This window comes from Psilocybe cubensis, chromosome 5, assembly GCF_017499595.1.
Source record: "Psilocybe cubensis strain MGC-MH-2018 chromosome 5, whole genome shotgun sequence".
Classification (NCBI taxonomy): Eukaryota; Fungi; Basidiomycota; class Agaricomycetes; order Agaricales; family Agrocybaceae; genus Psilocybe; species Psilocybe cubensis.
In genome coordinates, this window is record NC_063003.1 from 1,187,804 (window position 1) to 1,214,393 (window position 26,590).

The 26,590-nt window shown below is 45.3% G+C and overlaps 9 protein-coding genes across 9 annotated transcripts; 3 read left to right on the forward strand and 6 right to left on the reverse strand.

The window, feature by feature from the left end:
- Window positions 1-1,433: 1,433 nt before the first annotated feature.
- On the reverse strand, window positions 1,434-2,801 carry JR316_0005851 (uncharacterized protein; the record flags this gene model as incomplete). The annotated part of the gene is made up of 2 exons (XM_047891605.1): window positions 1,434-1,936; window positions 2,009-2,801. The coding sequence occupies 2 exons, from the start codon at window positions 2,799-2,801 to the stop codon at window positions 1,434-1,436; spliced, it is 1,296 nt and encodes a 431-aa protein (XP_047748954.1).
- A 4,161-nt stretch (window positions 2,802-6,962) lies between these two features.
- On the reverse strand, window positions 6,963-7,770 carry JR316_0005852 (uncharacterized protein; the record flags this gene model as incomplete). The annotated part of the gene is made up of 2 exons (XM_047891606.1): window positions 6,963-7,420; window positions 7,473-7,770. 2 exons carry the CDS (start codon window positions 7,768-7,770, stop codon window positions 6,963-6,965), a joined length of 756 nt encoding a protein of 251 aa, XP_047748955.1.
- Window positions 7,771-8,855: 1,085 nt separating this feature from the next.
- On the reverse strand, window positions 8,856-10,788 carry JR316_0005853 (uncharacterized protein; the record flags this gene model as incomplete). The annotated part of the gene is made up of 2 exons (XM_047891607.1): window positions 8,856-9,694; window positions 9,750-10,788. 2 exons carry the CDS (start codon window positions 10,786-10,788, stop codon window positions 8,856-8,858), a joined length of 1,878 nt encoding a protein of 625 aa, XP_047748956.1.
- Window positions 10,789-12,968: 2,180 nt separating this feature from the next.
- JR316_0005854 (Oligopeptide transporter 5) lies at window positions 12,969-16,471 on the forward strand (the record flags this gene model as incomplete). The annotated part of the gene is made up of 23 exons (XM_047891608.1): window positions 12,969-13,197; window positions 13,252-13,274; window positions 13,324-13,431; window positions 13,490-13,626; window positions 13,685-13,710; window positions 13,773-13,799; window positions 13,854-13,983; window positions 14,035-14,210; window positions 14,264-14,330; window positions 14,382-14,439; window positions 14,493-14,597; window positions 14,651-14,893; window positions 14,945-15,042; window positions 15,094-15,199; window positions 15,251-15,317; window positions 15,366-15,416; window positions 15,481-15,555; window positions 15,623-15,746; window positions 15,813-15,956; window positions 16,019-16,175; window positions 16,236-16,303; window positions 16,361-16,380; window positions 16,437-16,471. The coding sequence occupies 23 exons, from the start codon at window positions 12,969-12,971 to the stop codon at window positions 16,469-16,471; spliced, it is 2,274 nt and encodes a 757-aa protein (XP_047748957.1).
- Window positions 16,472-17,190: 719 nt separating this feature from the next.
- JR316_0005855 (uncharacterized protein) lies at window positions 17,191-18,699 on the forward strand (the record flags this gene model as incomplete). Its single annotated transcript, XM_047891609.1, has 1 exon — window positions 17,191-18,699. One exon carries the CDS (start codon window positions 17,191-17,193, stop codon window positions 18,697-18,699), a length of 1,509 nt encoding a protein of 502 aa, XP_047748958.1.
- A 142-nt stretch (window positions 18,700-18,841) lies between these two features.
- JR316_0005856 (uncharacterized protein) lies at window positions 18,842-19,475 on the reverse strand (the record flags this gene model as incomplete). Its single annotated transcript, XM_047891610.1, has 2 exons — window positions 18,842-19,084; window positions 19,266-19,475. The coding sequence occupies 2 exons, from the start codon at window positions 19,473-19,475 to the stop codon at window positions 18,842-18,844; spliced, it is 453 nt and encodes a 150-aa protein (XP_047748959.1).
- A 66-nt stretch (window positions 19,476-19,541) lies between these two features.
- JR316_0005857 (uncharacterized protein) lies at window positions 19,542-21,016 on the reverse strand (the record flags this gene model as incomplete). Its single annotated transcript, XM_047891611.1, has 8 exons — window positions 19,542-19,665; window positions 19,825-19,851; window positions 19,985-20,372; window positions 20,552-20,627; window positions 20,680-20,767; window positions 20,826-20,854; window positions 20,908-20,943; window positions 21,002-21,016. The coding sequence occupies 8 exons, from the start codon at window positions 21,014-21,016 to the stop codon at window positions 19,542-19,544; spliced, it is 783 nt and encodes a 260-aa protein (XP_047748960.1).
- Window positions 21,017-22,498: 1,482 nt separating this feature from the next.
- On the forward strand, window positions 22,499-23,004 carry JR316_0005858 (uncharacterized protein; the record flags this gene model as incomplete). The annotated part of the gene is made up of 4 exons (XM_047891612.1): window positions 22,499-22,546; window positions 22,622-22,683; window positions 22,751-22,864; window positions 22,947-23,004. 4 exons carry the CDS (start codon window positions 22,499-22,501, stop codon window positions 23,002-23,004), a joined length of 282 nt encoding a protein of 93 aa, XP_047748961.1.
- A 580-nt stretch (window positions 23,005-23,584) lies between these two features.
- On the reverse strand, window positions 23,585-25,741 carry JR316_0005859 (uncharacterized protein; the record flags this gene model as incomplete). The annotated part of the gene is made up of 1 exon (XM_047891613.1): window positions 23,585-25,741. One exon carries the CDS (start codon window positions 25,739-25,741, stop codon window positions 23,585-23,587), a length of 2,157 nt encoding a protein of 718 aa, XP_047748962.1.
- Between the last annotated feature and the right edge of the window lie 849 nt (window positions 25,742-26,590).

A 26,590-nucleotide genomic window follows, 5' to 3' on the forward strand; every position in this document is an offset into this window, starting at 1 on the left:
TTTTGGTTTTGGTTTTGGTTTTGCTGCAAGTACTTGAATACCCGTATTATAAGTTATACGGCGTACGGAATACGTTCTTTTTTATGTCTTGTTATACGTACATGCTACACGTACACATTCATTCGTTCATTCGTCCAGTCGTTCATTTATAAATACAAGTAGAAGTACATACCCACATTGCTATTGCTATACCTCTCCCTCATTTGTTCAGTCCACTCATTCATTCATTCATTCGTTCATTCATTCATTCGTTCGTTCATTCGTTCGTTCGTTCATTCGTTGAGTACGTATATAGCATGTACATGCACTCTTCAATGAAAAGAAAAAAGAAAACAGAAAGAGAAAAAGAACAATTGCATGATGACTCGGAGTCGCGTGTAATCGATACCTGATACTTCAACTTTGAATTGCCAGTGCCAACTCAAACTCAGTTTGAAATTCAATGTTTGCTTTTCAGTCATCTGAGACTCGAGTCGGTTCGCTCTTTAATTTTAATTTTATGTGTGTACTGTACTGTGTACTGTGACTGTGACTGTGCCTAGTAGTGTATAGTGTATGGTGTAAAATACAATTAGCGCCCGGGTGGTTAGCTGGGAGCTGGGGGCCGGGGAGGCGGGCGGCGGGCGCTAATCAGTCCGACCCCTTTTTGAACTTTGATTTTGGATATTTGATTTGAGACCCTCCTCGCCCCTCCCCCACCCCACCCCCCCCAACGGTTCTGAGATTTTGATCTGGGTAGTGGGTAGTTAGTAGGGGACGTCAGAGTGGAGAGTGGACGATTTAGCTATAGATGCCATTCTGACATGATTCAGGTTAGGTCAGACCAGGATTCAATATTCAATATTCAATATTCATGCATCATAAGTCATGACTGATTCTGCCAGGATCAAAAATTTGCTTGAGTCCGAAGTGCGATTCACTTTGTGACCCCCCCTCCCCCTTTGATGAAATTCAATGATGAAAGAAGGGAGGACTCTCCTGATGAATTCAATGATTTCAACACATAGAGTGGAAGTATCCTTAAGAGGCTTTCAAATTGCTTCGAACATTGCAGATTCTGAGAGGAACAAATTTATTTGAGAATGAATTCATAGAGGAAGAACAAGGAAGAATCGTGCTTCTGAAGCGTTGAAGCGCCTTCTCGGAGGCCATTCCGCGATTCCGATTCTGAGGCGATTCAGCGACGCGATTTCAGGTCATCAAATCGCGTCGCTGAATCGCCTCTGAATCGTCCACTCTGACCTCCCCTAATTTGACTAGAATCTCATTGGTCATTGGAATCGAGTTGCTGAGTCGCCTCAGAATCATCCACTAGCTTCAACATAATAAGTAGAGGCACGTTGCTTTATCAGAGCACTGCTTTAATTTGCGGATTCAGGGTTGCTCTGGAGGGCGAGGGCCGCTGTTTAGCGGAGACAGCGAAGACCTATGGGCTAAATCTCACTATCCTCGTAATCTTGGAGGTCCTCTATTACATAGTCGAATTTGAACGGTTTCTTCTCGGACAATTTCTTGAAACATTGGTTTAAGCTGTCCTTGATTTTATCCTCGAGGTCCTGCTTAAACGATAGGGGCAATTGATCTTTGTGATTAAACCATGAGGTCAAACCATCTTCAACTCCTTCAGGTATGATGATCTCGAGTGTCAGGTTCGTTATACTGTCCCAACTGGGTTGGAGGAAAATCTCTTCAATCTCTGATAGCTTTTTGTCCAGCGCGAACTTGAACTTGTGATTGGGGATGTAGTGGTATGAATCGAGGATGTCTAATTGCAACGATTGGATTGGATTCCTGCCTTTTATCGAGCGAAGGAGGGTGCAGACGCTGGATAACGTGTCGTCTCCCAAAAGATCAAATCCCAGTTGTAGAGTCTTCAGGTTTATATAGGCTAGAGAGTATTTCTCGACAAGTTCCGCCGCACTAGATTCGTGGCTACCTGTATATCATATCAGTGAGAACGCGCGCGGGGCCAATGGATCGCAAAGAAAACGAGTTAACTTTGACTCACAAGCGATGTGCAGCTTTTCCAGATTTGGCATCTGCATCATCACCTCCTCAGTCGCGTAGAAATCCGTTGGGTTTGTAATGCGGTAGACCGTGTAGTCCGTCACTTGTTCCAAATCTAGAACCGGATTTCCTTGTGCGTCGCGCGTGTTCAGCATGTCAAGCACAAATTGACTTCCACGGCCCTCGATTTGCAGCCGTTCTAGCTGAGCTGGTTTACAATCCTGAACTTCCAAAACTGCAGGTTTCCCAGGGCGTCTCAGCAAGACATCGGACAACTCGAGTTCTTTCAAGTTGGGGCATGGGAAGAGCTCGTAAGGGGCGATATTATAAATGTCTTCTAGGCGAAGATAGCGGATAGACGGGAAACGTATAAGATTGAGAAGAGGGGTCCGCAGTGCGCGAGGGACATCATGCCATGTTTTAGAGCCCGCCACAAGATTGATCGAGGTAAGTTTCGTGAGGCGTTGGAAGGCAGCTGGAATAAGAGGATTCCCGGTATGCGACGGTTCGAACACGTAGTAGAGGAAGCGGACGTAGTGAGCTAGTTCTGGAAAATCGTGTATGAAATTGGCGAATAGATATACATCGACATCATGTATCAACACGAAAGAGTGAAAGATGTGTTTTCTGGCACGAGGTAAAAACGCTTGACAGGTTAGAGAACAGGCTTTTAGACTCTCTGCGTCTATGTGGGCTCTGCCGTCGGGATCGACATTGTAGTCGGCAAACTGATCAATGATGTGTTCTATGACTTCAAGAGGTAGACGATGCTGTATTGAGAGTCTGGAAGCCATGGTGTGATTTCGTAGTTGGATGCTTAGTGCATGCGGTTAACACTGACGACAACGTTTAACGAAAGTAAAGAACTCGGCAAACTTCCGGTTCCCGAACACGGTATTTGCCTTTATATACTTGTGTGTGTCCAAACTTTTACTTATCCTGTGAGTATTAGTTGGCTTGCCAACTGGTGGATCGTCAGTGTCGTCCTCCGTCATTTCGACTCTTATGAAGCATGATGATGATGCAATAGCATTTATTATTTCAAAAAGTCTCTCCTTCTTTGGACTTTGTCGTTTTTTCTCTGCTTATCTCGAGTTTTAAATGCCAGCAGGAAATTCTGCAAGAGGTCTTGTTTTGGCTAGATCTCTCGAATAAAGTAACCAATGTTTGTGTTTCCCGCTTCGCGTTGTTCTAACTGATCAAAATCGCGCTCGAAGTCGATGAGGCACACATTTACATCTCAGTGGTAGTACAACGGAATCCTCCCGCATGATTAATCCAAAGTAGGCATTTGGCACATCGACATATCAGCACTGAAGGCCTTGCAGGTCGAGTTTATAGAGATTTCTTCCATATTTTTGTTATGTAACAGGTCATGAGGCTCAGGTAGTTCAAGCAACGAAAAGGCTCAGGACATTGTATTGTAGTTGCGTTGCAGGAGATAGCGGTGGTCACATATGTAGCTTTGGTGGTCGAAAGAGAGGGGTAAGCTGTGCGAATTGGAGAAGGCGAAGGCGAAGGTGAAATCGAAATGCAAAATGGTCTCACGGTATCAAAGTCAACTAATATTTGGCTGAGACTTTTGAACCTAACATCGCGTATCATCATCGGTCATGGCTCGCGTTGACAAGTTCCCATTCGATTCTTTCACCGTCCCACCGCCATCTTGTCACATATTATCATAGCAATCACATTCTTCATGAATATACCTTAATTTTTTTTATTTGCAATGTCTACATCACCTGTTACTCCACGGGCTTCCAAAACAACGTTCACTCCAACCACACCAGCCACAACGCGCGTCGCGGGGACCAGTGCTATTCAAGCATCACCTCATTATACAACCACACGGCGTCATTCTTTGTACGGTGTAGAAGACAGAGTCGTCATTGACCCGGGATCTCGAATATGGAAAGTAGGCTTTAGTGGCGAAGGGAGACCGCGAGATGTCTTTTACGCTGGAGGTCCGAATGGTCCAATCTTCTGGAATCTAACCAGGGCTATGGATTCTGCTACAAGGACAGAAGAAGAGAAACTTTTGGAAGCTCGCCTGAAAGGTTGCCTGCGATCTGTTTTCCACGAGTAAGTATGCTAGTCTTTCGCTGTTCTCTACTGTTGATGGACCTATGAAGCTCTCTTTTGGCAGACCCAAAAGCTCGTAAAGTGATCGTGGTAGAGCATCCACTTCTGCCGCTATATATAAAGCATATTATTGTAAAAATATTGTTTGAGAATCAGGTATTTTATCCCATGAACCTTGTTGGATTGCCCTTAACCGATTGTCCACACAGGTTCCTTCAGTGTCTTTTGCTTGTAGCCATCTTTTATCACTATTTGCTGTGGGCCGAATCACAGGGCTTGTTCTAGAATGTGGTCATCTCGAGTCCGTTGCCCTTCCTGTAAATCTCTCCCCTTAAATGCTAAGTCTTTCTTACTTATTGCGTCATAGATTTTCGCTGCCAGACCAATGTTCCCGCAAATGCAAACGACTCCTAATGCTGGTGCCCGGCTTACATCCCATCTTCGAGCCCTTTTGCTGATGTTCGGAACATATCTCCCACCACCTTCGTCACTAAGTGCGGCCACCAGTGTTCCTGCAGCAAACCGATCTACCAGAGTACCACAAGAGGTATTGACAGACGCCGTCATAGAGGAGATCAAAACGCGCTGCTGCTTTGTTGGAGAAGTCTTTGGCACCTCTAGAGATCCTGCACGTGGCGAAACACCTGCTGCAGAAGACGAACTGCCTTCGGAAATGGATATCCCCCCGAGTGAACCCGACTCTGAAATTTCGTACACCGGAATGTCGCAGCAAGATTCCGAATTTTCAGTCGTCTCAAGCGCAGGTCCCAATATAGAAAATCCTGTTATTGAAGGACACCTACAGGCATTGGCCAGGATGTACCAGCGGCATTCGACGGCCACGGATCTTCAGATGCGAGTGATGCCCCCGTCTTCCCAGGCAACTGGTACAGGGAGAGGCACCCTAATCATCCCTGGCTGGATAAGAGAGCGTGCCGCCGAGGTGCTGTTTGAAGGCGGCGACGTGGATGAGAATAGTTTAGCAGAGTGTATTCTCAACGTCTTACTAAAGGCAAACATTCCCTTCTCTCAATAATGCTTCATCTGATGTCATTATTTCAGGCCCCCCGCGACCTCCGCAAAACACTTGCTTCGTCTATTCTGGTCTCTGGTGGAACTTCCATGCTTCCTGGATTCATACCACGACTGCATGCTGAAATTATCCGCACCCTCGCGCCACCAACGTCCATCAGGCAGCCGACAAGACCCGACAAATCACCTCCACCGCCATATGACAAATATCTTGCGCTACGGCCACTGCTCCCCTACTTTGCGATTTTGAATAACCCCTCTCCACCGGCTGCGACTTCCGAAAGAGCAGGCGCAAATGCAGGCAAAGCACCCGCATTCTCCCCTGCCACTTTAAGCTGGGTGGGGGGTTCGTTGGCTGGGTATGTCTACTTTCATTTTACTTATTATTGTCTTTTTAAATAAGGTGTATGATACATTCAGGGCTCTCAAAATTGGAGGTGTCGAAGTTTCCCGTGAGAAATGGGATGAAGAAGATCCAAATAGGATGGATGATAGTATGGACGTTTCTGCGGATGCAGGTAATAACCAAGCACAGCGAAGCATTTTGCCAGATTGGACGCGATCGCCTTTACCGATGGGTGCACCACCAGCCAACTTGAACGCTCATGCAACTGCTTCAGCTGTTTGATTGATGCGCTCGCGTTTTGGGACTTTTTTTTTTTGAGGGGGCGGAGACCCTTTTGTACTGTTTTTCACTTTGTATGATATATAGCTTTACGATGGACTTAATTGCTAATCGGGATGCTTTTCCTTTTGCAGCTTCTCTAAATACCTCTACCTTACCCCTGACTATTGGCTTTACGATATACCAGCAACGATGAACTATACTTACGAGCAATGTCGGGTGGAATGCGGCAATTCGATAGAGAAACTGCGCCACCACTCAACCAATTTACTATTCAGAGCCACCCACAACGCCACATAATGAATAACGTGTTTCGCCGCTCAATGTCTTTGCAACCCGAAGTTTTACAGGATAGAGCCGAAACGCTCATTGTGCCATTGTTAATCGCTGCAAGATTGTCTCTGGTTAGTCGAACCGCATAGAACATAACATAATCGCCTAGATTATCCTTGCGTACACCTGCAGATGCGCGACGGCGCGCAGTGATACTGATAGTAGGGAACAATCATTGTTCAGCCATAATAGGGAGGACTTTTTTTCGCAATCTCGGGGGATAAAGTTATAACCATCTAAAATTGTGTTTCTTAATGATGAGCAACTCAATTTGAACACTTAAAAAGATAACCTCGGGTATGATGGGTTTGTCACTTGGAGTACCCTTTCTATTGTTCTTCTGGAAAGCAATTCGTCCGTGTTGGTGTTTGCATCTGCTCGGTGATTTGTATTGCTTCTCCGATGATAGTGCAAGCGTTGGTTGTTCGATGCCATGACCACCGACACGGTCCAAGGTATTACATGTTTTGGAAGTCTTGAAGCCTCTAACGATCATGGCGGAATTTTGCTTATCCATATCTGCATAACTTACTTGTAGTACCTACCACACGACGCGTATTGATTGCAATTGTTTGTCAGATGTCACATCTAGAACACGGTGTTTTTGAGAGGAGTGCAGGAAAATCTGTCTGATTGTTTGAACAAAGGTGAGGTGAGATGACACCTCATGGGAAGTCTTTGGTGCACGAAACCAACAAAGCGTGATGAACTTAGAGAGAGCCCATCAAGACAGGTATATTCCTGAAATGAGAACGTTCCAATTCAGCCATGGGCAAGGGTACGTTGAAAATAAAAGTAAATGTGTTACAGAACGCAATGATGGATAGCTGATTAGTACAAATGTCTATGAAAGCTGAAGGGATGCAAGCGAGGCGGGCAGGCGTCAAGGAGGAGTATCTAGGATACGCAGTGTTATCTTGCTTCCATCATTTTTGTCAGCGATCCTGCGCCAATCTACTTCGCGGTCGATGAAACTCATCTCAGTGCAGCACGCGAACGACACCCGTCTGCGTCCTGACGCTGATCGTCCCAGATTAGACGATGATGGTGGCGGGAGCGCGAGAAGAACAGAGAAAGAATGTGATAGGAAAATGTTTTCCTGGTGCACGAATTTGTTGTAGAGCCGTTGCTGGAGCTCTTTGAATGTGATATCGCGAGGTGTCCGGAGCATGATGATCGAAGCGTTGAGAGCGGCTTTGATGTAGATGTGGTCGACTGCTTTAGGTGATTCAAAGGAAACTGGGCTCGCAGGAGGGCTTTCGACGCGGTGCTGCTGATGAGCAATGGGTGTAATGACTTCGAAGCCCTCTAGCGATGATCCTGGTCTGGAAGGAAGTGTTTCTAGAACATATGAGTTCGGATTAAATAGAAGGAACAATAATGTCTTTCCTACCGAAATCAAAGTCGCTCTCTCTATCATCTTCAAAATCGGAGCAAATGTCAAAGTCTGAAAGAAAGTCGTGGCGGAATATTCGAGCTTCATCTTCAGTAGAAAATTCCACGTTCGAAAACGGGGTTGTAGGCCTTTGGGGGCGATAACGGTCCTGTGATGCGAATTTCGAAATCTCAGGCTGTAATTTTCCGCTGGATGTTGTATGGTAGTCGTCGTCAGTGGAATCGGAGAGACCTAGAGCAGAAAGAAGGGCGCTAAGTGACGCAGAGGACATGCTCGAGCCAGAGGGTCGTGGCATGGTGGTTCTTGATCTGTGTGGTGTAGACGGTCAGTGCCCGGGTAACTTGACAATGGTAGTCTCCTGCTTACTGTTTAGATCGTAATGCGGAGTTGCGACCATTCCAAGAACATGCAACAACCTCCTTGAAGCGCTGCGGGACCGCCGTAGCCTGGTTTAATGAAACTTGATAGATGAGATAGCTATTGGCAACTCGAGTGTCTGGTTTAAGCCATGGAAGCCCCGGAATACACCTGCAGCAGGAAGGTTATCTGGTACTGGATAAATCATATGGTTTCCCCACACTTCCGAAATAGCTCCTCGTGAATCGTGTCCGTACATAGATGCAAAGGTTTTTCTGCAGTTGGTCATCCAAAGCCGCCGTGCGGTTTGGCTGTGCAAAATGGTGGGACCAAAGCCGGCTGACGCAAGGTTGATGAATTAAATAGATTGAGATGTCGCAACAGCTGACTTGAGGTGACTTGGCAGTTGAATCACTGATGGCGCCTCACGACAACATCCAGATTGTACCATAGCAAACCATAGCTCGATACCAACTTAACACAAGCAGGCTAGCAGTCGATAGAGGTTACATGTCTGTCAATAAAAGACAGTGAACCAACGGCCACCGTGTATAATGCCATTGAGTAGGATAAGTTTACAGAAGCAAGTGGCAAGAGATCAGACGGTCAATTGTGCACAATAGAGAATGATAAAATCAAATGTTGGTTGAGTTGGCTATAGTTTTCCAGAAGAATAGCCATACACGTGAGCAAATGCGCCACAGTTTCGAGCCGCATTGTTAGTCACTGTTCTCGGCGTTGACAAGCTCTCTGCGCGCATGCCACCACATTATTTACAAATCAATCTTATTTGTGAAGTCGATACAATGCATTTACGCAATAATGGTAATGAAAAACAACAATTACCCCAGTAATTTCGAATATCAGATCGCAAAGGGTAAAAAAACCGGGGATCAAACGTCCGAAAGAGGTGCTGGAAAAAATGAGTGTAGGAATGTGAGTTGAAGCAAAAAAAAAAGTTAAAGAGTGAAGATCAGAATGCTATGCTAGGCGTGGAACCGCAGTTCGCACAAAGATGTGTAACTATTTGCAAGAATCCATGATACGAAGGTTGACTTTACTTCCAGAAGTAGTGGAAACAATTTCTTGCCACTCATCATCTGAGTGGATGAAGAAAAAGTCCATGAGATCATTGGGCGATAAAGAGTGAGAGCTCGACTGGTCCTTTGTGGGCGATGATTGGGAAGGAGGGACGAAGATTATGTCGAAAGACTTGGATAGGGGGACACCCTCTTGTCCGACAAATTTATTGTACAATCGCTGCCTGATGTCAGCTAGGGTAGTTTCTCTAGGAACCCGCAGCAGGATGATAGAGGAATTGAAGGCGGCCTTGATGGAGATACTGGTACCGGGAGATATTGTGCTAGAGGTGGTGGAAACTGAAAAAGCGGTGGAAACCGTGGATGGCGCGGTAGATGGTACTGGAGAGGGAGGGCGATCAAATGTAGTTCGGATGGAATCAGGAGTACTGGGAGTACTTGGTGTCTCGGAAGAGGAGTAATGTAATGTGGGGGTAGCTGGTCGGTCATCGTGTTGCTCGTAGGAGTGGGGGTGAGGGAATGCATCTAGGATAGACGTACAGTCATCGTCGGCATCTCCATCGTCGGAGTAAATTTCAAAATCTGAAAGAGATAGAGGAGTAGATATGCGAAGTCTAGACTGATTGGACCGCCGCCTTTCGGAGGGTATCACTGCCTCGGCTGAGTCGGTGGTCATAAACGTAGAGATGCTGGCGATAGAAGCTCGGAACTTTTGCTCTTTAATTTTATGTGGAAGTACGAGATTTATTCCCTCCAAAAGAGCGTCGGCATTGGAATCCATGGAAGAGGTGGTCTGCCATGATTCCCTGATTGAGTGGGATTCTAATGTAATTAGATAAGCCACAGAGAATTAAAACGGTATATGTTATAAACTTACTGCTCTCGCTTTCTTCGCGTCTATCCACAGGATGTCCCACTATGGAGAAGCAGCGATTAGCTTTGCGTTCCATCAATGAAGCCTTTGTGCGTCGGGGGATAGGAGCAGGGAGATATCCTTCACTGGATTTCGATAGTAACTCTCGTTCCTCTGGTAAAATTTCCAGAATGGAGCTTGGGCGATCATTAGACTCTGGGTTATGCCCAAAGCCAATGGAGGCTTCGGCGGCGATGGCTGGATTCGTGGATGCCGTCGAGCATGATTCTAAGCTGCCGTCTGAGTGTATTGAGGATGAGTCTGAAGCCGAAGATGTCGAAGACAATGGACGTCGACGTGGCCGGTGGGTTAAAGCAGTCTCGTTGCTACGGATACTTGTCCGCTTCGACGAATGGCATACAGAGGAGCCATCGCTAGGTAGATCAGATGAAAACGTGGAGGTCGAAGAGGCGCTTGACGATACACGTTTTCTCGGGGAAGAAGCCGTAGTAGTTGACCTCCCTGACAGAGAAGGACTTGATGCCGAGAAATAAGATGAAAAAACGCTACTCGTCAGAGAGTTTCGCTGTCCTTGTCTGGAAGATTCGAGGAGATCATAGTCCCGTCTCCAGAGACCGAAAAAGTCAGTGACGATTGTGCTTGCTCGAATCTCCTGAACCAGAGCAGGCATGTCGTCAGAAAAAAGTGTTTCAACCAGGTTGCGGAATTCCTTCTGGCGGTTCTCAATGGTGGCCTGACTCGCACGGAACAATGTTCCCTTCTTACTGAGCTTTGGGAGATAGCCATGGATATCTTGAGCGACGGAGTTAGGGTCTGGGCCAGGAGGAAGGGATTCCCAAGATGATGCCATGTCCTGCTTATACATCCCGTTGAATGACTTTACTCCCTTCCCTTGCTGGAGACGAATCTTTTTCTCTCTCGCAGATCGGCGGTACTCCTGCTCTAGTGTTTCTTGAAGCCATAGACAGTCTTCCCATCGGCGCCAGATGTCGTATTCCACCTGGCGACCACGAGATGACACAGATATATCGTCGTCGAACATGATAGGAGAGATGTGCATCCCATGATTATAGCTTCCACCTGACATCCAACAAATGAGCCGGCCTCCACTTGTGAATGACAGTAATGTACGTACTGGACTTTGTCGTCGGCAGAAACTCCACTGAGAATCGAGACGGAGGAGCGCGGAGGACTGCTCTCTTGTATTGCTGCACAAATGGTGAGCTCTGACATAGAATTGGACAAACAAAAATTATCTCACATCCGACGGTAGTCCTGTATCAGTGGCGGATTGGGAATTCTACCGTGGTCAAACATTATTTGACGGCACTTCAAAAGATAAGATTATATAGAAACATACGAATTCAACAAGCAACATATCGAGGGTTGTGTGTAGTTGTGGATTGGGGTATGATGAATGTGGGTATCCTAGAAAAATTGTACACCGTTACTTCAGATTGAGTTATAAACAGGATAGCCTAATGATACCTACGCTGCACTTCGGTTTACGCAAGACTGTCTGAACAATGCGTATACCAATCGAGAGGTGAGCACTGTTCAGTCAACCTATCGTTGCCAGTGTCGTTGGGAGTGGAGAGCGGGTTTCCAGAGAGATGTGGTGGGGGGTGAAAAAGAGTAAATTGGGGCAAGAAAGATGTCCGACATTTTGCGGGACAGAGTCTTATTGTCTTCGACGATTTGGACCATCTCAAGCTTTCGGAGTCGGAGGTCAAGGTAAATACGGAAACGCGAACCAGTTTGGCTTGGCTTGAAGTCACGTTTTTTCTTTAAATGGTAATCCCGGTCCTTTGCCGCTCGACGCCGTGTACCTTTCTTATTGTCTTTTTGCTCAAGTCATTTCCATCGTTCATCCGTTGGACCACACGCCGACTATTTCAATAGGCGCGTTTACCGTATATCACACGCATGCAACTCTATCGATGGCCATTTCTTCACATCGTCACGATCCATGACTCGGCGAATAACCCTAAAATCTGGCGTGGCCTCGAAAACCATCCCACTCGATGATGGATATGACCCGAGGCAGCTAGTGAAGGCAATTTCGGAGACTATATTATGCTCCGTCGACTAGCACAACACAAGTTATACAGGACTGTCGGGAAATGAACCCCTATGTACTGCCACCATCAATGCGATCGTTGTTGGGCGGACATTGTTTTATTGTGTTGTACGTTCACGCGGCATCTCGTCCTGGCACCCTGGCCCGCCATGGCTTTCTTTTATGCATGCACCAAGTTTTTTTACGTTGCCTTTTGGAGACATGCAGGATTTATGACGTTCCTCACGTCCTAGCACGGAATCACCGGCGCGCTGGCCTCGTATAATTAACAAAATCCCAGATCAAAGTTCAAAGGCGCAGTTAACATATCATATCACGCTCATATCTTCATAAACTAAAGCTATCTTAACTTGCTCGTATTTGCTAATGACCCGCTGAATTTCTGCTTGGGAGGTCCCGTACGAGGCACGAAATACCTAAACAACCATGACGAATTGCTAGTAACGTCCCCTCCGATGATGCTACGGGGGTTCGCCTTTCCAAGCTCTAGGCACGCCAATCCTCCATAACGCTGGTAAACGGCTTGAAGAACAGAATTCACCGCTTCAATCTCTTTAGAAGGGCCCCGGATTCCATCCACGGTATTTTCGCATTTATGATTGTATCACAACGTGATATTTTTTGAAACGCTATGTTTTAACTCTAGCTATGGTGGTTGACATAGTTCAAGCGGTAATGTGCCGGCCAATGTGTGCCCCAATGTGTGCTATTTCTATTCTCAGCTACAATCGCTGGCGAGGAGCCGAGCTCCATAATTCATTCCTTACACCTCTCCATCTTCTCACAGCTGTTGTGCTGGCATAGGCATTGGGCACTTACCCCAATCAACGGGAGCACTCACATGCACGGGCGTCTGGTTGCCGTTAAAATGCATCATAAGCTTCCTATTATGGTTTCTGCTCGCCGATAATTATCTGCGTGCCCGAAAATCCTTGCGGTACATTGTGCATGATTCCAAATTTACTCTCGAAATGACGGGTAGTATTTTTAGGATCTCTCCTTCGCCATGCTTCCCTCAGGGACCTTGTGTGCAAAAACATGCTTATCGCCCTACGAGACTTCCCGGACTCGGCTCAAAATAATGTCGTAGTCCAGTATATATTAACTGTCACTCTGAGTGGTTCTTCTTCGTTGGACTCACCATGGCCACACCAAACGCTGATGTTGACCATGAAAAACAGCAAGCACATCTGGGGGACTCCAAGGACATCGAGGTGATCAGTGACCAAGACAGTGGGTTTGGCGTCCTCGAGGACGAACGGGACATCGCAACCCATGTCATCACCGTCGCGGACGACCCGTCATTGAATCCTTGGACCTTCCGAGCTTTCATCGTTGGCATTGGCCTTTCAGCCTTCGGTGGTGTTCTGGGTATGTTATCCTCTGTATCTAAGCTCTTTGACTCTTCTGATACCCTGCGCACAGCTGAAATCTACTACTTCAAACCGGTAAAAGTTCAACCGTCCCACTTTTTTTCCGTCGCTCACCATCTTCTAGCAAACGGTTTTGGTGTCGACTATGTTCTTGGCCATCATATCCTACGTGCTGGGGATTGCAATGGAAGCTGTCATTCCCACCAAAGGACTTTTCCGATACCTCAACCCTGTTAGAAAACTGCTAGTATTTACTCTTTGTTCCTTCGCTAATCACCCTTTTCGACTAGCATCCTTTCAACAAGAAGGAGAATGCCTTTATTGTCATCATGGCCAGCGCTGCGGCCAATTCGGCCCTTGGGACTGAGGTTCTCGCCGTCCAGCGGCTATACTACAACATTACGCCTAACCCTGCGGCAAGCATATTGTATGTGATCGTTTTCAGCTACTGTACTAAATGAAACACTTTCTTACTGGCATTCCAGCCTTCTTTTCTCCAGTCAACTACTTGGTATGATATGACATAACAACATATTGTAGAGATTTCTTGGGCTGATATTATTCGTTTGACAGGTTACGGAATCGGAGGATTGTTCAGAAGTAGGTCACGACCGAGTACCTCCATGTCTACACACTCACTGTAACAAACATTAGATGTTCTTCTTTACCCCTCCAAGATGCTATATCCTGGAGTCCTACCCCTTGTGTCCATGTTTGATGCCCTATTTAAAGATGTAGCTGGATCTCAGAAAAAACTCCGTTTGTTCTGGATAGCTTTTGGAGCGTGGGTTATTCCTCTTTATAGTCATATCCTTATCAGTTGACAACCATTCAGAATCTTCATTTGGGAACTCTTCCCTGAGTGGATTTTCCCGCTCCTGACTGGTCTATCAATTTTCTGTCTCGCAAACCAAAAGAATGCAGATTTCACACGCGTCTTCGGCGGATCGAATGGAAATGAGGGTCTTGGGCTGCTTTCTATCTGTTTCGACTGGCAATACATATCTGGAGGTAAGATGCAATTTAATATGTCCTGGTTAGATGGGAGTATTGAAGTATTATAGGCTACAATCCCATGGCGATTCCACTCCGTGCGCAGTTTTCGAATTTGTTGGGATACATTCTGTGCATGTGGGTGCCACACTGCCTTTTCGTACACATCAATCTAATATTGTATACCAGAGTCGTATTTGTTGGAGTCTATTATAAGGACATCTGGTCCTCAAAGAGTTTCCCTTTCGTAAGTGGACTTTGATGTCATCCATTGACCTTGTCTTCTCATATAGGTATTAGCTGTCTCAAGAGTTATTCTACCCTGATGGCACGGTATATAATCAGACCCTCATTTTAAACGATAAGTTTGAAGTAGATCCCAAATTGCTTGCCGAGCAAGGACTGGTACGTAAAAGTTTGTATCTCAGAAACCACCATAACTAAGAAAAGATTGTCAGCCATTTTACGCCGGGACATGGGTTGTACAATTGCTCTCCACTAATCTTGGGATGGGTGCCACATTTGCCCATCTCCTCATTTGGAACTTTGACGACATGAAGCAAGCATGGGAGTGGATGACTCCATCTGGAATCAGAAAAATGTTTGGCAACTTTAATTGGAGATTCTGGAAGGACTCCGGTATGCGCGAGCAACAACAACAGGATGAGACGCTTGATCCCCATTATCGCGAGATGCTGAAGGTTAGCAAGCCTAAACATCACTCTTCTCCACTTCTGACGCGGTCTCAAAAGTACCCTGACGCACCCAATAGTTGGTACCTGGTGACCCTAATCATCTCTATCATCATGGGCCTCGTTATCATCTACAAGACCAATTCAACTCTCCCATGGTAAGCATTTTAATTTAATCGAGTGCTGTGCATTTATGCTTTGTTATCTAGGTGGGGTTTCCTTATCAGCATCATCCTGGCCACACTGTCTATTCTTTTCTTCGGAACATTGTATGCCATCACTGGGCTTCAATTTATCATTCAGCCGTTCATTCAGGTGAATGGAACGACGAAATCTATAATAAAACTATTACTGACATCTGTGTAGATGATCGGTGGCTTCATTCATCCAGGAAAGCCCATGGCCAACATGTACTTTGTTCTTTTTGGCTACAGTCAGTGTCACGTTTTTGTAGTTAGAATATTTTACTGAACCACCTTAGACTCCGTTTCACAAGCCCAGTTGTTGTTGCGTGACCTTAAAATCGCACAATGTAGGATATAAACGATTTCTTCGTCATGGTTGATATCTGACGGTACCATCAACATGATAATCAGACACCAAACTACCTCCCCGTGCAGCGTTTACCGCCCAGATTGTTGGCACATTGTTTGGAAGCGTGTTGAATTTCAGTATGTGTTTGATTACTTGGCGCGCTTGGCGTAGATTTAAGCGCCTGCATGCTGACTTTTGGTTTAGTCTTGATGAATTCCATTATCGACAACCAACGAGAGATTCTTTTGTCTGTTGAAGGTACCAATATTTGGTCAGGGCAGCAGCCACAACAATACAACTCTCAAGCAATTGCGTGGGGTGCCTTAAGGTAAATGCTATTGTTATACGCTGACCAAAAATACCTTTTGGCTAATTGCTCCCGACTCGATCCCAGCCACCAACTATTCGCAATCGGAAAACGTTACCAGTTCGTCGCTTGGGCGTACCTGATCGGATTCCTTGTCCCCATTCCCTTCTGGATCTGCCATAAGTTATGGCCCAAGTTAAGAGCCGATTATCTGTACACACCTGTGATTTGGTGAGCAGTGGTTGCCATTTATCTGTGGAGAATTAATTTCATGGGAAATCGGTTTCATTTAGCTATTACATCGGCTGGCTGTGCGTCGGTATAAACTCTTCTATCCTGTCGTACTTCGCTATTGCATGGGCATCGCAATGGTGGTTGCGAACACGCTATCCTCGGTGGTTTACCAAGTACAATTACATTCTTGCCGCTGCTTTGGACGGGGGAACCCAGGTGAGTATCTCAAGGACCTAAAAATTGTCCAAGTATCAATAGAACACCTTCCGTTTAAAGGTAATGGTTTTCATCCTATCATTTGCCGTTGCTGGTGCTTCAGGCGAATCCCATCTCTTCCCACAATGGTTCGTCTCTGTTCACTCTATGCATTCTCACATTTTCTAATCAATGTCCTAATTCAGGTGGGGCGCCAACCAAAACGGTATGTCTAATACCCCCTCTTTTTTATCCGTCAAATTTACCATTGGTCGTCTGCAGGAAACTACGACAGGTGCCAGTTCATCGATACCTAATTTCAACTGTGGTGGTTGCCTATCTTTCTCCCGTTTTAAATTTTTTGCGATGCCTTCTTGTAACTTGAAGACGTTGTACTCTTTGGCGTTTTTTCGATATAATCTTTCACAATAGTTGATTAAAGGTTCATAACTTTGAAATATTCGACGTAAATATCATGATTTTGGGCAAATTTTGGGAACTACATATTTCTGCAAACAGCTCCTTAGTTAAATATCATAACCAAATCTGAGACACCGAAATTTCACACTGCAAGTACTTATAACCCCGATGGCTTTCCAAAGTTCAACGTGATGGTGTGTCACTTGTCAGATTATGATGATGTTGAGTTGCAGTGTTGAGTCATTTCTCTGGGTGTCGTGATTAGATGTATGGAATTGTTCGATCGGCGCCCTGCTGTAATCAAAAGGGATGCTAAGCGCTCAGTATTAAGCATAATGCTAACTTCCGCTTTTAACGGTGGAGAGCGGGGCTCAGAAATCAGGACTCAGAGCGCGTGACCGCAGTCGCGTTCTACCACGTGACTAGACTTCTCGATCAGGGGGTTTAAGAGAGTATTAGCTCCATGTTCCCAGCCTCGTTGTACTACTTGATCGTTTCTGTGCTCTAACTCATGCTAGGACAATCTTAATCGAAGCAAACAACCCCACAAAACTTTATCAAAGCCTCATCACATATATATAAGTGACTTCATTCCCATCGTCAACAAAGGAACCCCATGGTCCAACACCCCAAACCGAAATTAAAACCGAACAGGACAGACCCAGTGACTAATCATCAGCAGAAAGAGGAACACTTCGCCACGGAGGGATACGAAAGCAATGGTTCGGATGATGATAACGCTGAATGGGAGGACGAAGAGATCCACACCTCACAGTACCAGAAAACTCCACTTGTAGCATCAAAGAGCCCACGAACAGGTGGCGCCGTGAAGACGAGCCTCCGTAAACGCAAGAAAGCAATCCAAACTATCCGTTCTAACAAAGAAACAAACCTCCCATCTACCTCACCGTCACCCAAATCTGAACTCGATCAACAAGATGCTAAAGAAGAAAACACGTTCATTTCTTACAAAGATATGCAAAATGCAGCAAAAGTGGGCCTTTTCTCCACAGGAAAATACCTATATGAGATCTCCGCAACTGTGTTTCGCCTCCTCCGCCCTCTATTTTCACTCCTTGTAGTCCTTCTGGTACTCTCTTTCATCATCGGACGTATCTCGAGCACTCTTTATTCCACGTTCTATCCGATCTGCTATATCCCAGGCATCTCAAGTAGTCCTATCTGCCGTCCTTTGGAACCCGTTATCCCGACAGCCAAAAAGCAAGCTAAATGGCCAGACTTTCCGAAACTGGTCGAGGTTCAGAGTAAAACATTTGAACAGTTGCTAAGTGAGTCTATTGGAGGACCGGCGCTCTCGATGGAACTGCAGAGTGCACAAATGGCTACGAAGGACTTGGCGGTCTTGGTGAAGCATAGCTCATTGTCAAGCAAGGACAAACTTGTGGGGATCTTGAAAGATATAGCTAGTGACGCCAAAGTCGCAGCAGACCAATTGGGAAGGTTGACTGCGAAAGTTGGGGGGTCTGTCGATAACATTATGGCGGCAAATGATTGGGCTTTATCGCGAATTGAGGAGGCTAGAGCAAACGAGCCGTCTCCATGGTCTCTTCGTGGGACAGTTCCTTGGATGAAGCCAAAATACACTCTCCATGAGGTGATCACAACAACCTTCGACGATGCCATGGACGTAATGTCTCGCCAAATGGAACGACTGATCACTGAAGCCGGGAGTAACCTCCAAAATCTAAACGTCCTCGAAGAACGCTTGACAACTTTTTATGATGTCTATCACCGCGAGAACATTGAACAATCGGCTGCTAAAGAGGAGGTCCTTGCCGAGCTCTGGACAATTTTAGGAGGAAATCGAGACAGAATACGAAATTTCAATGATAATCTGGAGTTGTTGAAAGGTTTGGCGACGTACAAAAAGGAGGCCATGGCGCATGTTGTCGCGACTTTGATGGCATTGCGTGATATGAGGGATGAGATGGAAGATATGAGAGAGCGAGTCGCCGCTCCGCATCTACTTGGAGAAAACGTCCCAGTAGAAGTCCACATAAAGAGTATTAAATTAGGGCTCGAAAGGCTGAAAGTGGGAAGAATTGAAGCGAGGGAACAGGAGAAAATGAAATCCCACGAAGTGGCTTCGAAACGCGGTTTGTAGAATCGTATCTGGTTATTTAGACAGCCACTGTAGACTGGTTCTGTGTTGGCACAATCATTTATAACCTGCGATATGTTAGCTTAGAGCCTGAGAGGAAGTATACTTGTCACATACGTATTCCCTTCAGCCTTTACAAAAGATCTTATGAGACTTGAGTATCCTTAAACGCTTCAGGGGCACCGTCTCCAGGTTGTTGAGTTGAACCACTTGGTTTTTTCAATAGTTCATTCAAAATTTGTTCCACTTGCTTTTTGGCCTCGTCTCTTTCTTCCTGTACGACCTTCATCTCAGCGTCTCGGCGGTGGGCTATCTGCGCTTCATCCGAAAGAAGGAGAAGAAGTTTCATAGAGTGTGTAATGGATAACAACGAGTTTGCCGCGCGTATCTGCAAATATCAGTGAGTATTCTATCATTTCATATTCCTGCTGAGCGTTTTTTTATACCATTGATTCTGCGCGAGATTCCGTCTGAAACGACTCTTGCGCGATACGAAACTTATCTTTGTCGCCAATCTTTCACTCTTGAATCAGCTAATAAGAAGGTGAAATGGAATATGAGCGACGTACTGAAGCTATTCCCACAAGATCCACCATACCGTCGACGAGGATGTCGACCTCCGCGTCGACTTTCTTATTCCATTCTTCCTCAATCGCGTCAAGATATTCAACGGAATTTTGTTCGACTAAAGCAGGTGGAACGCCTCCGCGCTGCGAAAGATTTGCAGTGGGAAGAGCAGAGGGACGAGAAACATCTGTTTGGGGGATGGCGTCCGCCATGTTCGTTGAATGATGAGTTCTGGTCCGTGAGTTATCGGTATCAGTCGCGTAATGCCTGTGAAAAAATCAAAATGTTAATGAGTCCTGTTTTAGGTCGATCATTGAGCCTTTATTGATCAAGCTTCCTGCTTGAGGTTTCTTCATTGCTTCACACTCTGACTTCGGCTTCTCATCGACTGCATCATAGCAACTAAACTATTGGTTGGGATAAAATTTTGTATATAATATAAATAATAGATGAATGAGGCAATACATTTAATTGAAATCCATGTGGGTCAGCGAATTTGTGATCGGTGGTAATCCATGTCGTTGTAGCTCATTTAGCTTTTGGATATTTCTGACTGCATACCTTCTTGTGAATGGATTTCCAATGACTCTGAAAACAACAAGTTAACGTCAACGGAAGCACGCTGGGAGATGAATTGCACCGACCTTTTGATGTTCACGAGAACAATACCTGAGATAAAAAATCAATTTGGTGATACAAAAAATGCGCATATATTCCATACATCACTTGCTGGCAACCAGCGCAAGCCTTTAGCTGCACCTCGGAGGATGCGGGCTTTCCGCAAAAGCCACATACAGCTTCCTTGCGGGCGTCTCTCTTCGTGGAGACAGTCTCATTCCAAAATCCATAATTTTCCATGTCGTGCGAATTGACAATTGTCTGACCTTTCTTCAGATGTTGTTGATCCATTTGGTTGATAATGTGCTCAGCGCCTGGCATGATAGGCATATGGAACTTCTTAGCTCCAGAACGAACAGAGGTTGTGCTGCTCAAAGCTTCTGCGACTCTTGCCTTTGCAGCATCGAGGTCAAAGACCGCAGGGTCGACCAATGAGGGTGGCTTTCCAAATGAATTGTAGTTGGGAGTGGCAAGGATCTCCCTTTTCATTTCTGCTCTGACAGATATTCAGTTTTGCGTCAGTCAGTTAAAAGGATGGACCTTACTGTCTGCTATACGACGCAGAGTCGAATTCATCCAGAAAGTCAGCATACTGTAAATTTCCATGCAAATTTTCTGGACCAAGCATTTAGAGTAATGTCACACTTATTGATTAAACAGTACACCATACCTCCTGGGCACATTCCTTTACCTTCAATCACTTCTACAGATCCAGAAGATTCTTCTTGAGGTATAATTTTGACAATCTAAGTCGGATTAATTTAATTGTCGTTAGGCCATACAAAATTGTCTGTGCACCTCAATTCTGTGATACCATTTATCGCCGTAGTCATAGAGGTAGCCTATTTGATCGCCTGCTTTTCCAAATAGGTGTGCAAGCTTGTACCTGGGAAATATGTGAAGACATTGCGACAAAGAAATCAAAATACAAAATAGTGACTCACATATTGTCGGACAAGTATTTGTAACCAACCTATGAAAATGCATATAAGTAGCTATTTTGGCAAGTGATGAAGTATATAATACTTGAGCTATGTGGACTTGATCGATTGAACCCGAGCCCTGGTATTTCGATGTAAAAAAAGCATGGCATTGAAAGCGATCTCGACACGAAACACACCTCTGGACCAAACATTGCCCCATCTCTGAAGTCCGTCAACGTATAGGAATGGAAATTTCTAACCCTGTGCCAATTACGGATATTACTTCGAGAATGACAGAAAAGATTACATACCACCCCATGACTGGCGCGATGACTTTGTCCTGAAAGACGCTGAGGCTTATCCCAGCCGAAACCTTGAATAGACGCCACACACGATGCTCCCCGTTTCGATCAATCAAACCTCTAGGTTGAAGAAATCAGTGGTTGATGCAGCAGAGCAACCTTAAGCGGAAACTTGGACTTACGGGAGGTATATACGACAAAGGACATCACATCTGTCAAGTCCCTTGAGATCCAGACTTTCCAATTGTTTCTTCTGTTTGTTGTATGAAGCGCAGCTTTTGAATTTGCAAAAGTAGAAGATAACATACCTTTCTTTCAAGGAGAATGTCCATGAATTGATTTTCAGGGCTTTTGTTATCCCCCCAGTAAAATGTCTGATAAGTCATCTATGCGCGCGACGCACGGTGCGTCAAACCAACTTTTGTAAATAGTAAATTATTATTGCTGACCTGACGCATTGCTGCCTGCATTCCGTCGACTGGTAAGCCAGAATCAGTCACCAACTTTGAATGAAGCGCTAGGGAACTGGATACAAAACTCACAATCTGGCCAATTATTCTCCTCAGCCGATCCTTTCAAGTCAAGGTCATCTACAGAAGTATACTGCAGTGTTGGTTTTTAGAGGTATAAGCTTGCTTGAGGACAGACACCTATTTCATTTACTTACGGGGTATAAACCCCATGCATGAATGTGGCCCATCGGTCCTGGCTTTGGAGAAAAAGTACGCGGGTCTATGTTTGATACATGTAGTTATTTTCTCAAAGTAAAGGTGATTTCACACACCTTCAAAAAAGACATCTGGAAGGTACTCCCCTTCGTCTCCAGGCGCAAAAGTGACATATTTTGGTCGACGACTTGAAGCATTATTCTCAGACTGTCGACCAGTGGGAGCCATCAACCCCATTGAGCGAAACATTGCTGATATATCAAAGCTCATGATTTATAGACGCCAAACACGAGCGCTAGTGACGATGAAGCTAGAGAAACGATAGTAAAACGTTGACGAAAGGCACGGCTGCAAAACTGAGCCAAGCCGAACAAAGGCTCCCCAAAACTGCCCAGATCAATACATGATCGGATTATCTAACATGAAGAAGTTAATAGGCATACATAGGGGCGTTGGTAGTTACTATGGTGTATTTCAGTATTCACTACATTTTTATAGAAAGTTGGAACTTATTACGCGTTTATTGTGTATTCTTCGCGTGAAGTCGCGTCGAGACTCGAGGATAGGGTTGTGATATGGACGATGAATGAAGTGAACCCTTGTCACAGTCACAGAGGCTCGCCCCTATTTAAACTGATCGTTTGGAAATCTTCTCCAACCCTTCATTTCTTCCACCAACCACCACCACGACCATAACCAAGTGCTTAATACACGAACCTACATTATGTCTGGAAAAGGATATACCTACACTGGTAGTGGCACCAACAGCCAGGTACGTATCTTTGACAGTTTTGTCGCCTCGCCGGCTTTACCATCGACTAACAAAGGGTCGTCATTTTTTTCAAAGGGAAATCATTACTGCAGCCGTCAGGGAAACGATGGAGGCAGCGGATATCACTACTCGAACACGTATGTGCGCATTCTCGAGACCTCTGAGCTTTTTTTGACCATCACTTGTGAAACTACATTATATTAGTAATGGTAGCTACTACTACGCGAACACCAACGGGTCTACCTACTATAACAGTGGTAAAGGCAGCTCCACCTATACCTCTCCTAGTGGATACACGGTTTCCAAGTCTTCCGGAAAGTAAATATATGCAGGTAAGGTTCATATGTTAGAGCTGCAAAATCAATCACTCACAAAATACATCTTAATTGAATTGGCATAGTATAGCAGTTTTGTTCTCGAGCTACGGGACAGACATTGAGACAATTGTGAAAGCATAGGCAAATGGAAATTAATTCTGAATAATCATGTACTTTGAATAATCCACAACGAAATGTGAATGACCTTTTGTGTACTTTTTGCCATGAATTGACAGATGTCCCTGATCGCCCGTTTTATCGTGTTTACATGGACAGGTGACCCACAATTTGCCGTACGCAAACTACACCATGTCAACCAGTTTGCTCATATTTATGACAGGAACGGACCATGTGTACCGCTAACTATCGCTATATAAACAAGGAGATTCAGCTTTCTACTCAGCCAACATCATTGCTGCTCTGCCTATCAACTTCACAATGCCTGGAGACGATTTTGTTTACACTGGTGTGACGGGGCGCGTTATTCACACGGGTCCCGGCACACTGTCGAAGCTCAAATGACTGGATAAAGTGGTCTATTCAAGCTCCGTCCTTCTACCTACTCTACCTACTGCTTATATACCTTACTGTAGTACATACGTCATAGATAGAATAATGAGAGAAATATCAAATACGAAACTTGTGGAAAGCGATAGAAAACTGTGTCGCTCCGGCACGTCCATGCCGGATATGCTCGGCATTCCCTATTAGGATGCCGCCGTCACATACGCCCTCCAGGCATTCCAAAGGAATGACTTATGTCGCCGCTTTCATGGGTGAACTCGATAGGGCAAGATTTCTGACACTCGATACCTTGTTTAACCAAAGAATCTGCATCAAAAAGGGATGTAGCAATTTTCTCCGGCTCGAGGTCAACATCTTCATCCTGAAGTTGGGCTGTCACGGTTTGTGCAAGTTGTGTCCACCCGCCCTCCAAATCTTCGGATACGAGGATTTGATTAACGTGTAATTCGCTCAGTTCAACATTAGTTCCTTGTGAGGCCGTAGTATCAATAGCAGAGTGGTCACTGTAACTGTAAATATCTGTGTTCAACCCTGTGTCTGCAATGTCACACATAGCCACTTCAACTTCCATGAAATATGATCCCAAACCACTGGCAGTCTGGTCTGTTGCTCCATGGTGCTCATTCTCGCTATTACTATCGAGCTCACGGTCACGGTTGCTTACACTCGGTGACTCGTTATATGTAGACGAGATGTTTCGGCGAACATTCCTGCAGTGACGTCCGATATGCCCAGTTTTCCCGCATCTGTAGCATTTAATTTGGGCATTTCGGACATATCCGCTAGCTTTCACATTTGAATCCTGAGGTAAAGCTAACACCTTGTCTTCCTTGTCTTGATCTGAGTCATCATCTGTTCCCCCCGATGAAAGTTGACCATGATCACTGTCACTCGGCTCGTCGTCATTATTTACACCATAGTTGTTATCATGTGTCTTGTAGTCATATTTACCAGAAACATAGTATTGCTTATTGTATTTTATATATTGTCGTTGATTTCTTTCAATTTCATGCGCAACTTCATAGCGAGTAGCAATTCTAATGACTTCATCCCATGTATTTTGCTCGTAGTCGAGTCCTTCCTTCCAAAGGGCGGATTGTAATTCAGGTTTCAATCCGTTCCACAAACGATCTACGCGTTGCGAAGGAGTAGACTTTCCCACAATGCGGAATAAAATCAATAATTCGGCAGCATACTCAGCCACAGTCATTGATCCTTGAGAAAACTTCTCGAGTTTCTTTCTTTGTTTCAGTCTGTAATCGGGTGGGAAGCAATAATTATAAAGTTCAGTAAAGAATCGTTGCCTGTCCCAGGAGTCTACACTTATGGACACCATTGTAGAGTAGAATTTGTATGCTTTTCCGGCGAGGTAATCAGCACATTTCACTACTTGATCCTGGGGAGGTAATGCAGCCTCTTTACAAAATCTGTCACACTGAGTAATGTATTTGTAAAATTTCATAAAGTCTGCATCGCCATGATACTTATCCGGGGCTGTAGGCGGTAACGGTTTGAATCTCGCGGGATTTATTATGTGTCCCTCGGTGTCCAACGGTCCCAGTGCTCGGGCGCTTAACTCGGCATGCTCCTTGCCGCTATTACCTTTCGGGTTGGCCAGAAGCTGTCCGAGTAAACTTTCCGCGGGTAACTGGTTGCTAGGCTTAATAGCCTCTGTCCGTCTAGCCTGCGTTTGTTGACGCGCCGCTTGCGTGATAAGATCTTCGACATCATGAGACATGGGAGTGGTGGATATACCACGTCTCTCAGTTTTCGGTTGAACTTCAATGGATTGATATCGTCTCGTATATGCCTTCTTCATTTCAGTGAGTTTCCTTTCCATTTCCTGAATTTGTAAGTAATCATTATCAATTGCAATTTCCTGCGATTCTTCGCGACCGTGACTGTTATCGGAGTCCTCTGGTGCACGGGAAACCTCAAAAATGCTACCATTCATATTAATGGCATTCTCAATTCTACTTAACCTATCCATCAAGGATGTAATGAGTTCCTTAGTTTCAGTAACAACAGTCTGTGCATCATTCACAGAGCTTCTATAGACACTATTAATCTCAGTGTCTACCATATACCTATTAAAACTATTCAAGCTTAAGCTTCTACGAGCGCGCCTGGCTGCAGCGGCTGCGCTCCCGGTGTTGTTTGGATTATTCCCGCGGTGGTCATCCCGACCACGCGCGCCGCCTTCCTCCATTCCGGTAGGCAAGGCTTCCTGCTTGGGGTCGTCACCTCTCGAAGCAGGGGGATCCCGGTCAGACCCCGTGGTTGGCACGTCCCTGGCGGCCGTATGACCCCTCGGTGCTCGACCACTCCTCAACGTGGCTCCTCTAGTAGCCATGGTCTGAACTAATAGCAAAGTTAATACACAAAGAAAGTCCGTCACGACGTACCTGGTATCCTCGGGTGATCAAGCCGAGGGGGAACGCAATGGTAGATGTCGGCGACGGCGAACGCGAGTTAGAGAGAGTAGAGTAGTGCGATGAGAATAGACGAGAGTCAAAAATATGTGACGGGGCGCGTTATTCACACGGGTCCCGGCACACTGTCGAAGCTCAAATGACTGGATAAAGTGGTCTATTCAAGCTCCGTCCTTCTACCTACTCTACCTACTGCTTATATACCTTACTGTAGTACATACGTCATAGATAGAATAATGAGAGAAATATCAAATACGAAACTTGTGGAAAGCGATAGAAAACTGTGTCGCTCCGGCACGTCCATGCCGGATATGCTCGGCATTCCCTATTAGGATGCCGCCGTCACAACTGGATCTGGTACCAATAATCAGGTATGATTCTTTATCTATTCATCTATCGAAGGCACTGGCCTGCATTGGCTTCAGGGCAATCATTGGTGCAGCCGTCAAGGAACTGACGGCGGAAGTGGGTATCATTATTCCAACAAGTATGTTCACTACAATGCATTGCTATTTTATTCTCTAAAAATTGGGGTTTACACAGGGATGGAAGCTACTACTACAAAAATACAAACGGTTCTACTTATTATAACGATGGGAACGGCAACTACAAGTACACATCTCCAAGCGGAGATGTCAAGACCTCCTCCTCCACTACTACCAACAAGTAATCAGAAAGAACTCAGTGTTATCTAGCACAGATAGTATTGGGAAGATTGGGTACGATGTGAGCTGTCAGTGAATCCAATGTTTTTAGTTCAATTGGATATC